This window comes from Ceratotherium simum, chromosome 12 (genome assembly GCF_057802395.1).
Source record: "Ceratotherium simum simum isolate JZ-2026a chromosome 12, ASM5780239v1, whole genome shotgun sequence".
NCBI classification, from domain to species: domain Eukaryota; kingdom Metazoa; phylum Chordata; class Mammalia; order Perissodactyla; family Rhinocerotidae; genus Ceratotherium; species Ceratotherium simum.
Window position 1 is genome coordinate 35,649,729 of NC_141911.1, and position 12,903 is coordinate 35,662,631.

Sequence of the window (12,903 nt, forward strand, 5' to 3'; positions counted from 1 at the left end):
GGCATATCTAGCCAAGTGAACATTATCCAGTCATTTATGTATAAAATATGAAGAATATGTAACATGAAAGAGTACAATTAATAAGTGAAAAAGCAGGTTACATGTAAAACCCATGTTATATAAAAACTGTGCACATAAGGTATTTAAATTGTACTAACAAAATTGTTATTAGTGGTTCCCTTTAAGAGTAGAGTGAGGTTGGGGAAGAAGGGCAGATGTGAAAAGAAACTTTCGCTCTTTGCATTTCTCTGAATTGTTTGATTTTTTTCCCAATAGAAATGTACTGATTTTACTTGGATAGTTTTCCCTCAAAAAAAGAAGCAAAAATGTGTAAATATGGACATAAAAATATGGACAGGAATACTCAATTACAAAAACATAGTGTTAAAACAGAAGGATTGTGCATTTATTTTTTCCTGTATTTCTAAATGTTCTGTGATGTTCTATAATTTTTTAAATTAAATCTCTAAAATAACTGAGTCGTCTTTTTGTCAAGCATAAGATCACTCAACCTGTTTTTTCATTTTTCAGATCCTACGCAAAGAATAATTTTACCACACAACCTGTTATTACACAGACTTTAGATAAACCCCAGGTAAAACTGCATCACTCTAAAACCTAAAAAAAAAACTTTTTAAACAACCTAATTAGCTTATTAGTTATTTGTCCTGTCCCTCATAATTATCACTGAAGCGTTTCACAGAGCCTGACCACAGGGGGCTTACAGCACAGCTGTGAAGGGTGTGTGTGTGCGCGTGTGTCTAGAATCACACTTCCAGGGTGTGAATCGCAGCCCCACCACCAGCTGTGTGATTCTGAATAGGCTACTTGATCTTTGTTTCAATTTCCCCAATGTAAAATGGGAATTATAATACCTAACCCTCAAGGGTGCTGTGAAGATCAGTGGAGAAGACTAATATAAAGCACTAATGTAATGCTTGATATAGTAAGCCAATAGCTTTTATCTATTAGCTAATTAAGCTGTTAGCTGCTATTCTAAGCATTATAAAATACATACATGACAAAATATTTATTTTAACAATCGATTATTACGATCACTGAAAAACACATTTATAACAAAAATGAAGTGAATTTAACACAATCTTTATGTTCCATGCATTACTCCAGTTTAGACATCAAAGGAATAAATAAGGAAATAAAAGAGTTTGCAGTGATGTCATTTTTATCTCACCTACACTTCACACGTTGCATAACTTATTGCGAGCTAAAATTGTTTTTCTTAAACATCTCTTCTCCTAATTTGCAACTGCAGTAACTACTAACAGGATTTTTACTGTTTTCCTCCAGTTTCCCATTAAAAAGGAGAAAATATTATTTAAGGTCAGGGGAAATTGCTTATACAATGGATACCAGAATGGCAAAAGACAAACTTGACTTCAACAAAAAAAGAAGAGGGACATCTAAATGCTTCCTTCTTTCTTCCCACTTTTCAGATCACTTTTTGAAAAAAGGGGTTCATTAAATCAAAAAAAGATTAAGCCTTCCCTCCCTTTTTTAAGAAATCTGCTTAGATCAGGGATCAAAGAACAAATGAACGTATTCTCCCTTTCTATACCTGGACTTCCTGCCATACTGAAAAATCCCACTAGTTACTCATAGTCTGTTGATTCCTGATTGGGATAAATTATAGAGAAACAAAACTTCACTAGAAACTGTGATGCCAGAAAAGTAAGGTAAAAAATAAATATTATTTATATTATGGTACCCATGAAAAAATTAAACTTTTTTAAAAGTGAGGTCAGAAACCGTGACAAACCCTAAGACGACTGATAAGATGCAGGCACTCCAAGGGGTCCTCATGATCTCCAAGGAGGACCACTGCACATGGGCATCCTAAGGCTGGCAGCAGTCCCAAAGTCTGGAAGTGTTTTACCCCCAAAGCATCAACTGCTAGCAATTTCTGAGTCTGTTTTGCCTCTGCCCATGACAAGAATCAACTTGTTCCAAAATTCCACTAACTACGCTTCTTTTATGTTAAAACTCTGCTGTTTCTGGGAAAGCTAAAAGCTAGAATTTTTTACACATGTGGACAAAAGCTATATTTGGACCTTTCAGCCTTTAACAGAATAACGACATTTTTAAAAGAACTCCTCTTGCTGCAGTTTATTATAAGAAAATCACTCTGCCTTTCCAAAAACTTAAAAAGTAAACATTGTTGCCCTATACAATTCCTTTAAAAGTTCAAGAAAGTTTTATTTTTAAAAGAAAAACAAAAGTGAAGCATTTAATCCAAATTAATTGCAAATTAAAAGAAAACTAAGAGGAGAATTGTCAGGACTTCTACATTCAAATCATTTTTTCTAATCATCCCATCGATAAATACATAGGTTGTGTATTTTTTTAAAAATTGATAATCATGACATCACTTTTGAGTATTAAATACTTAAAATCCCACAAGATTAAATCACAATTTCTTAGATTTTTCTTTAAATACCCGTAAAACCATTTGGGACATGTTTATTTAATCCCCCGTGAAGCTATACTACTCAACTGCACATCAACCTCTCACAACAAAGACAAACAGATTGAAATCTAGGACAACAAAATATCCCAGTATATAAACTGTGACATTCTAACACATCTGCCTCAATCAGATAAAAAGTGGCTAGACAGGCTATGAGAACATCTGTAAGTTCTGAAATAAAGTTTACCATGTGGCCTAATTGATAATGAAGTTAATATTTGAACAAGTATCAGTTCCTTTCAAATTATTTCACTTATTTTACACAACGATTTCTGAATCTCAGTGCTACTGACATTTTGGACCCTAAAGAATTATGTTGTGTCTGTCCTGTGCATTGTAGGATGGCTGGCAGCATCCTGGCCGCAGTAGAAGCCCCGCCCCCAGTCATGACAATCAAAAAAATGACTCCAGACACTGTTAAATGTCCCCTAGGGACAAAACTGTATCCAGTTGAGAAGTACTGCTCTAAAGAAAACCCAAGCATTAACGTGGATAAAATCCTAAAATATGATTTTATTTGAAGTGATTTTATAAGGAGACAAAATATATTAGTTAGTTGTACTAAACCAAGTCAGACCTTTTAAATGGAGTCAATACTACTAGGAAGATGCGATTATCCATTTTGAAGGAACATTGGATTCAAGCGACATCTTTTAACAACATAAATGCTACTGGCACATGCCACACCATTGCCCCTTCAATCAGGAAAGCTTTGAACCCCATAAAAGATAACTAGGGCCCCTTAAAACTCTAGCATAGGAGTTAGGATGGGGATCAGTGACTGTTCATGATGAAATGCCCATAAATTGTTTAATCTCTATCCTTGTGTCTAAGATCAGATTCATTTAAGATGAAAACAACAAATCTGAGTAGGAACTAAGCCAGAAAGAACATAAAAGTTGAGGCAGACAGTCTAAAATTTTGTGCAGGGACAACTCTAACAGATCTTAATTCTTTTTCCATTCCTTTCTCTTCACCTAAGCACAGCTGTCCTTGAGAATTTTCAGAGAGCAGAGTTTTATGTACCCATAAAAACAATCATTTTATAAAATAAAATCAAAATGAACACTGCCATTTAAATATTTGCATTAATCTTAAGCATAAGACAAATATTTTATGCTATTTCAAAATAAGATTTAATGTTCTCTTTATAACATATATCAACCAAAAAACAGACCTGATGTTTTAAATAGCAATCTACCTATAGTACAGATGTTCAATTAGCACCAAGAAAACTATAGCTTTTAAGGATACCTGGCACTCTGAAAATACAATATCCAAAGCTGTAACTATCAAAAATTAAATCCATAATTTTTCCAAAGAAATATTTTATTTGAAAATTTTAAAATTAAGTTCTATAAGACATAAGCAGTGACAAAAGAGATACTTTTAGCAACCTTTTTTAGCCACATACCAAAATTTCAAGGATTAACTCACAATGTTTTAATTTCTGCAATCTGATTGAAATCAGTCTTTGTTTTCTTTCTCAGTGCTTGAGTTTTTGCTTCTAGGTAGACATGAGGAAGAAGTAGTGGAAATCAGAATAGCAAATACTGGATTTCTGATGGCAATATAATCTTGTTTCCTTCTGAATTAGTTTAAAAAAAATTCTTCCTCTACTTTTCTTTTCCATCTTAACACAAAATTGAAAACATACTATAGAGGTTTTTCTTGCTTTTTCCACTTAACGTTTTCCCATGTCTTTAAATATTCCCCCAAACATAATTTTCAATGGCCACTACATATGAATTCTATGGTAATATCATTTAACTGTTTTCTACTTTAGGGATTTTAAATTGTTTCCAATCTTTGGCTCTTATTGCTGGAATGAAAATTCTTATGCATAATTATGTTTGCATTTCATGTTATTTAGGATAAATCCCTAGAAGTTAATTTACTAGTTCAAATAGTAAAAACATTTGTATACTTGTAAAAAACAAATTGTTTTCCATAAAAGATTATGAAATTGATACTTCCATCAGTCTTTGAGAATGCCAATTCACTGCATATTAAAAAATGGAAATTTTCTATGAAAATTTGCCAATTTTAAATATTAAAAACATCTCATTGCTTTAATTAAAGACTTTTTAGTAAGACTGAACACTTTTTTTTTTTTTAATTTATTTATTTATTTCCCCCAAAGCCCCAGTAGATAGCTGTATGTCATAGCTCCACACCCTTCTAGTTGCTGTATGTGGGACGCGGCCTCAGCATGGCCGGAGAAGCGGTGCGTCGGTGCGCGCCCGGGATCCGAACCCGGGCCGCCAGCAGCGGAGCGCACACACTTAACCGCTAAGCCACGGGGCCGGCCCAAGAGTGAAGGCTTCTTTATGCTAGTATTTATAATTCTACCTTTTCAAATTATCTGTTAGGTCTTTTATCCATCTTTCCATTTTAGTGTTAGTTTCTTCCATATTCAACTACTATAACTCAATAGAAAAGCATATAACCCTTGGTTACGACATCTAGAAATTTTTAACTTTTATGTTGTCCAACCAACTTTTCCCTTTGTAATTTTCCCACTATTATATGCATAGAAAATCCTTTCCCATTTCAACACAACTATTGACATATTTTCTTTTAGTTCTTTTGTTCCATTTTGACATCTATATTTTTTAAACACCTGGAATTTATTTTTGGTATGGTATAAGGATAATGATTTAGTATCTGGTAGCATGAGAACCTATTAAACATTATTTCCAAAATTGTCCTGCTTATTTTTCCAGATTAAGTTTTAAAATTACTTTGTCAGGTATCCCTCCCCCCATTCCCCCCAAAATCTCATTTAGATTCTTATTGAAATTGCAATTAAACTGTAAATAAAAATCAGGAAGAATGTATAAAAGAATGTTGAATACTGGTGCTATCGGGTATCCTTATCTTGGACCTGACTTCACAGAAATACTTCTGGTATCTCTCTTGTTTAACAATACATGGGCTTTTTGTTTCAGATATGAATTTCTTTTTTCCTTTTTTTTTAGTGTATTAGAGAATTCTCCTTCCATTTTTATTACTAAATCTTTAACTAAACATAGATTTTGTATTTTGTGAAATGCCTTTGTGACATCTTTTTGGGGACTATTATTCTTTATCCTCTAGATCTCATGTAGAAACAGGTTTTTTAATAGTAAGCCATCTTTTAATTCCTGTCATAAGTCCTACTCATAGCAGTGTCTTATTCTTTAACATGTTGATGATTTGGGGTTGTTTCTGCTTTAGTTAACATTTTTACATATAAATATTTCTAGTCTAGAGCCTTTTTGAAGACAATTTTTTGGATAACTATTAAAATTCTAATGATTACTATTTCAATTAGATGTTCAACTTCCTTATTTCACATATCTTCCCTGAACAACATTTGGAGATTTCCAAATCTAAGTTTCAATTTTTAAAATCTCATCTGCATTTACTAAACGTGTATGTTTTCTAATTTAGCGTATTTATGATTTTCATTTTTTGCTTTTGTTAGGTATCTTAAAGGTTTGTCTCTATATTTCCTGTCTTTCCTGTGTTCACCAAGAATCAATTATTTACCAAATCTCCTTTCTATCTCATGGTATAAATTATTTTCACTTACTTGCAGAATGAATCTTATGGTGTTTTGTGTTTTACTGTGCTATTAACTCACTTTGTAAAGTGTCTATTTCCATTCATACTGTGAACCTATCTTGGGGCAGGTTGCAACGAAGTGTTATGCCTTCTAACCATTAATTAATTAGAAAAATCATTATACTCCTAGTAAGACCTGGTAAGACTTAGTAACTTGATCTGGTCTTAGGAAATTAGAAAACTATTTTAATTGTGTTTTTCCAGAAGACACTGCTCCAGAGTTTTATATTATTCATTCTCAGCACTACATGAGCGAAACGCTTCAAAATAAATTATGTTAGAGGGAAGAAACAAAATGCAATGAAGAAACAAATTGAATGTTGGAAACTATAATGTTTAATACAATGTAAATATAAACAATTTAACTTTATTGAAATTAGAAAAAAATACACTTCAGAAACCACATATTTCTTTTTAGGAATGATAATCTGATTGTGCCGAAACTGAATATTTGTATAACTGCTATTCGTCTGTCTTGAAATTTGCCCTTTTTTTTAGTCCATTAGATTCCCTGGTATATTGTTACCATAATTTGGCTTGCATTTCCTGTGTAATTTGCGTATATTTTTCAGAAATGCTGATTCATTACCTCCATTGTTCTCTATGAAACTCATATGGACATTCCTACAAAAGCACTTTCTTTGAGATGCATTTTCCATATTATACATAAGTGGAGAGGGAAAGCTTTTTAAAAAATGTTAAATATTTTTTATTTTTATTCCTGTGATCTACCCAAACCCATAATGACTCTACTAGTCAACAGATATTTTTAAATAGAGAACATCCCACTTAATGTAGGCAGCCTCTGCAACTTATACTTTTCCCTCACAAGTTTACATTTCCCTTCCAATGACCATAAGAAGTATAGGATAGATTTCTCTAAATCCACTTTTGAGATATACGTGTAAAGAGATAGGTAAGCCACTTACATTTTTCATGATAAAGGCTAATACATACATACACACACACACACACACACTCTTCTCAAGTAGGACTACTAGAATAATTTCTAGCGGACTATGAAATTCATATTGCCAAATATGTAACCACCATGGTACAGAGAGTTTAAAAGATGGAGAGCTGGGGGCTAGAAACGTCTTACCTGCTTTCCATCCAGTGTGCAGAGCCTCTTGACCACTCCTGAGTCTAATTTAATGGCTTCGGTGATATCTGTTAAGACTTGTTCAAAGGAATGAGCAGTCTTCTTATTTAGAAGGATCCGCACGGCTTTTCTAGGCTTCACTCCACTTCGAATCACGGTCACTAATTTGGGTTTGATGAAATCTTTACTTTCCTTCACTTCACTTTTCACCGAGGAGGGAGCAGCCAAGGCTCGGGTAGTCCCACCCTTGATGTTTACAGACCAGTTCGGATTAATATTTTTGGTGTAATCAACTTTACGAAATGGTTCGTTCGATGCACACACATAACTCTCACCTAAAAAGAAAAAATCAATTTTATTAGCATGATTATCTCCACTACAGATGCACTGTATCTGAAGAACAAATGCTGGAGACCCATTAAGTGAACTGCTAAACTTCACAGGTTCACTGAAAGGGGATTCACATCCTTTTCCTTGGCCTCCCTCCCTTTCTTTTTTTTTTTTTTTTGTGAGGAGATCAGCCCTGTGCTAACATCTGCCAATCCTCCTCTTTTTTGCTGAGGAAGACTGGCCCTGGGCTAACATCCGTGCCCATCTTCCCCCACTTTATATGGGACGCCGCCACAGCATGGCTTGCCAAGCGGTGCATCGGTGCGCGCCTGGGATCCCGACCGGCGAACCCCGGGCAGGGCAGCAGAGCGCGTGCACCTAACGGCTTACGCCACCGGGCCGGGCCCCCCCCCCCCCCGCTTTCTTTTTAATAGCATCTAGATTGGTTTTGAAAGAATAACATGCATTGCAGAACGAAAAGCACTGGACAAAGAAACTACTGAGAGATCTGGGTTTTATTTTGACCAAATGTGTCACCCTGGATAACTCCTCTGCAGTTTGGTTCTCACTGTAAAGTGAAGTTGTTGAACCAGATGAATTCTAAGTACTTCCTAGCTCCAAAAGTCTATTCACTAATTTAATTTTTTAAAAATCTCATTCTAGAAGAAATGTACCACAAAATAACATACCCGCATAAAGAAATAAAACTATTTTCTTCCTCTTTCCAATAATAGATTTCAGTCCTAACCAAAGAATAATCACTACATCTTCACATAGCTGACTAAATTATATTCAGCTATAGGATCATTCACTCGATTAACGGAGACTGCAAAAATGAAGGAAGAGTTTTGACAGCTCAAAGAAACATACCTTAGGCATTTTTTTTCTTAATTAAAGAATGTAAATTTAAAATAATTAAACAGACAACTTTTGCTATATCCACTTAAATGGGAAAGAATGTTAAATACTTAAAATGATGTATTCATTACTCACGTAGCCTTCAGCTTAATTTTTTTTAAGTAAAACATAAAAACTATACTGTTTGTCAATTGGTTTACCAATTCAATGTTCACTAATTTTAAATTCCAAAATTATATGTTGAGAAAATTTTTCATAATTATGTTTAAAAATCATAATTCATAATTATATGTTTAAAAATCATAATTTTTCTTTCAGAAAACTCAGACATCACTGAATTCTTTTAGTCTCAACTTTTTGGTATACAATATAAGAGGGTTTACACATTAAGATTTTCTCCTAAGATATCTTAAAACTCAAAGAGAATCCATTATTTTTTCACATATTCAGTATAACCTCATTCTTAACAATTATATGATACAAGCTTTATATGCTGTAAATAAATGTTCTATTTTATTAAATTTATACCTATTTTTGAAGTTACATGCATTTTCCCAGACAATTACATGTGAAAAATGATTCACGTAAACCTACAGAGATGAAAAATCTCTAAATGGTGATGGTTGGGCTAGACTTCAGGTTATTGGTGTAGAAGTATCGGTAAAGCTACAGCTGGTTCCCTAGTTTTCTTGGGGGAGTGACCTAATTATACCTTTAAATAGAAGACAGTACTCCTCTTTTTAGACCCTTCTTGTAGGCCTGATCTGTTGCTGAATTGTTCGTGTGCCATAGGGAGTCTTTAAGTTCACGTGCATGCATCACGTGCATGCATTAAGGAGCGAAAATAAACAATTATGCTTTTCCTTTAATTTTAGAGAGAAAGCAACTCTCACGTTGAAAAGTTCTTCCTAATTTTACCTATGATAAAAATTTAATTGTATATTCTGACCTAAAATATTAAGATGGAAGAAAAAAAGGAATCTCAGGAAGCAAAAGTGATTTTTTTTTAAGGGCAGGGAGAAGTCAATGGGGGAAAACTCTTCCCAAGTTAAAAAGAAAAGACAATGGCATAAAGGAACAAAAGAAGAGCACATGTAATGTCAATTTCCTTAGTCAACCTAGTTCCTGCACAGTTGACACATCAACCAGGAGAGCTGCCTTTTAAATTCCTCGGCATTTTGCCTCTTTACGTGGGTTCAGAATATCAGAATGAAAATAGGTGAAGGAAGCCTTTTAATATATTTGTGTGTGGTTACAGATAAATTTTAATTGTCTCCCTCTCTCCCTTCCTCCCTTCATAACGTTTCTATTAAAAACCTGTAGGGGCAGGACCAGTGGCGCAAGCTGCTAAGCGTGTGCTCCGCTGCGGCGGCCCGGGGTTCGCGGGTTCGGATCCCGGGCGCGCACCCACGCACCGCTTGGCAGGCCATGCTGTGGCAGCGTCCCATGTAAGGTGGAGGAAGATGAGCACGGATGTTAGCCCAGGGCCAGTCTTCTTCAGCAAGAAAAAAAAAAAAGAGGAGGATTGGCAGATGTTAGCCCAGGGCTAATCTTTCTCTCACACACACACACAAAAAAACTTGTAGATCAGTTCTATAACAAAAATGTAAAGTTTTGAACCAGGGCTGGCAAATGCCTGCTACACAGAGCCTCACACCTTCCCTGCATCCACGGCCGACACAAATAATAGTTTACAGAGTACTCTTCTGTTAAGCGTAGACTTCCTCTCACAATACGCACTAAGTAGCTACTATGCACCAGCTCACATGTTAGGTGCTGACATGATATGAAACCCACTTTGGCATCCTTGGCACTCAACATCCAGCACAAAGGTTCAAGACATGGTTTTGAGGTCAGGCCTGTGTTTCTGTATACTGGGCACATAAATCCCTACAGGACAGATGCCATACCTCAATAACAACAGCCACCAAGATACCCAGGCTAGCTTCCCTTGTTATGTCCCCACGCAGATCAAACACCAAGATACAATCTCCTGATTGTAATTTTGTCACGTACACAGATTTGCCTATAAGGAGAGAATATGCTGAGAAAATACTTGAAGATTTCAGTTCCTTGGGCAGTTAGCAGCTCTTGCTGTTAATCAAACAATAAATTATTGTTCTCTGTTAGATACTAGGCACCTACAAGATTAATTAGAAGCAATCAGCCTCCTCCCAACCAGATTCCTGCTACTGTAGGGATTCTTGTTTAAGATTTGTTACTCCCCTGCCAACCTGTCACTTCTCCCCATCCTGGTGAGGAACATCACTTCCTACTCAAACTACTCAGCTAGAAACTTAGGCTTCTGGCTTCCCTACGTACTACATTCTGACATCCAGTTCTGTCCACTCTTATCTTCTAACTATATCTAAAAATGCCCCTCCTCTCTCTCATTGCCACCCACTTCCCACCTGGATCAATGCAAGAATCTTCTGTTTTCTGCTCACTTCCCAGATATATAACAAGTTTTCCAAATGACAGTGCATTTTATGCCTCTGATACAGCTGAAAAGGTATATCCTCAAGAGTCTTGACATACTGATAAAATTACATTGAGAGAATTTTTTAAACTCTTACTAATGAATATTAAAACTGCACTTGCCAAAACAAGGAAAGCATAAGCGTCTCATTTAAAAATTAGAGTTAACTAATTCAAAATGATATATGCACCCCTACGTTCACTGCAGCAATATTCACAATAGCTAAGACTTGGAAACAACCTAAGTGCCTGTCAACAGATGAATGGATAAAGAAGTAGTATATATACACAATGGAATACTACTCAGCCATAAAAAAGATGAAGTCATGCCATTTGCGACAACATGGATGGACCTTGAAGGTCCATGCTAAGTGAAATAAGTCAGATAGAGAAAAACAATTACAGTACGACTTCACTCATATGTGGAAGATAAACAAACAAATAGATACGGAGAACAGATTGGTGGTTACCAGAAGGGAAGGGGGTCGGGGGAGGGCAAAAGGGATAAAGGGGCACATATGTATGGTGACGGATGGAAACTAGACTTTTGGTGATGAACATGATGCAGTCTATACAGAAGTTGAAATATAATGATGTACACCTGAAATTTATATAATGTTACAAACCAATGTGACCTCAATAAAATTTACAAAAAGAAATAAAAATTAGAGTTAAACTAAGATGTAAATATGTGTGTATACATATATAAATATCATATATGGATATATGAAAAATAAAGCAGTCCCCGAAGTCCAGAATAGATCTGACACTCACGGCTAGACGTCAATGTTATTACAAGCTGGTCTGACACTCAGACTTGCATTCTTCTGTGGGATATAATCTCACAGAATATCTATATCAGATGAAGTCACTCTGAGACTATGATAAAGTGACACAAAAACAAGGTCACTACGCAACCCACAAAATACTAAACATCCCCCTCTTGCACTCAGTGAGTGACTGCCACTTCTTTAGCAATTATAAATTTTCCTCAACCTAGTCTGCCCTCCCTATAAATAAGATTTAATGAGATACCCAATCATAGGATTGGCCTTCCTTCTGACAGTACTCAATACAGAATGATTCCCTGCCTTCCTTAGATCCTCCCTGAAATTATTCAAAGCCCAAATTCTATGACAGGTCTAACATCTTACTGAGATGTCTCATGGTATCTTATAATGTCCATTTTTCCTTGCTGCAATGAGTAATAAACTCAACTTGTTCAACTATAGGCATGTTTTTGGTGGTCTTTGGCTAAAAAGAATTGAGATACATGCACACACACATACATATTCCTATATTTTCTCTCTCCCTCTTTCTCTAATAGTTCTCTCTCTCTAATAACAGTTCTTTGACCATATGAGATTAGGAGGAAGTCATTTTGAAAATTATGATCAGGTGAATACTACAGACAAAGAGGATTTGCTTCCTGTATAAGAAGGAGGATGAATAGAAGCATAAGGTGGTTATACAACTTAACTGTTTTCAAGCACAGTACAGAACACAAAGTCTTTCAATTTCCTTTAAGACTCTCTACAGTGGCATGGCTGTGGCTTCTCACCATTGATATTTTGTTCAAAGAGACTTTGCATCACTTCACATCTAGCAGGTTGACAAACTGTGTCTATAATTGTGTAATACAACCTGGGTATCTGCTAACCATTAACTTTCATCCTTACTCAACCAGAAGAATTGCCTCCTATTTATAGGCAAGGGGCTATTAAAGGCTAGGAACTCCTCACTTTTTTGTTCTCTGAAAACCTTGATCCCTACAAATGTATTTCAGTCTGTGCCAATTTTTCCCACCTCCTCTCCCTTTTTAGTGATAAGGGTACCCTCCTCCTACTCAAGTCCCTCTAATCAGGATTTGGGTCCTTCCCTCTCCTCGTGCTGAGGTTTCAGGGACATTCTTCACTCCTCTGTTTAACTAGACAGCCATCTCTACAGGATTATATACAAGTGTCTCCCACCTCAAACACACACAAATCCTCCCATCTCTTCATTCCTCATCCCACTCTACCCAATGTGCTTGTGGCTGCTA

The 12,903-nt window shown here is 35.6% G+C and overlaps 1 protein-coding gene across 5 annotated transcripts in view; it reads right to left on the reverse strand.

Moving 5' to 3' along the window:
• The window catches only part of DCLK2 (doublecortin like kinase 2), a 147,647-nt gene that overhangs the window by 120,067 nt on the left and 14,677 nt on the right, over positions 1-12,903 (reverse strand). For all 5 annotated transcript variants that reach the window (XR_015553806.1, XM_014780199.2, XM_004420904.3 and 2 more), the window contains exon 2: positions 7,197-7,531. Coding sequence is in view for 4 of the 5 variants with exons in the window: in XM_014780199.2 (XP_014635685.1) it covers positions 7,197-7,531 (335 nt within the window). In the remaining variant the exon portion in view is untranslated. The remainder of the gene's footprint in view (positions 1-7,196; positions 7,532-12,903) is intronic.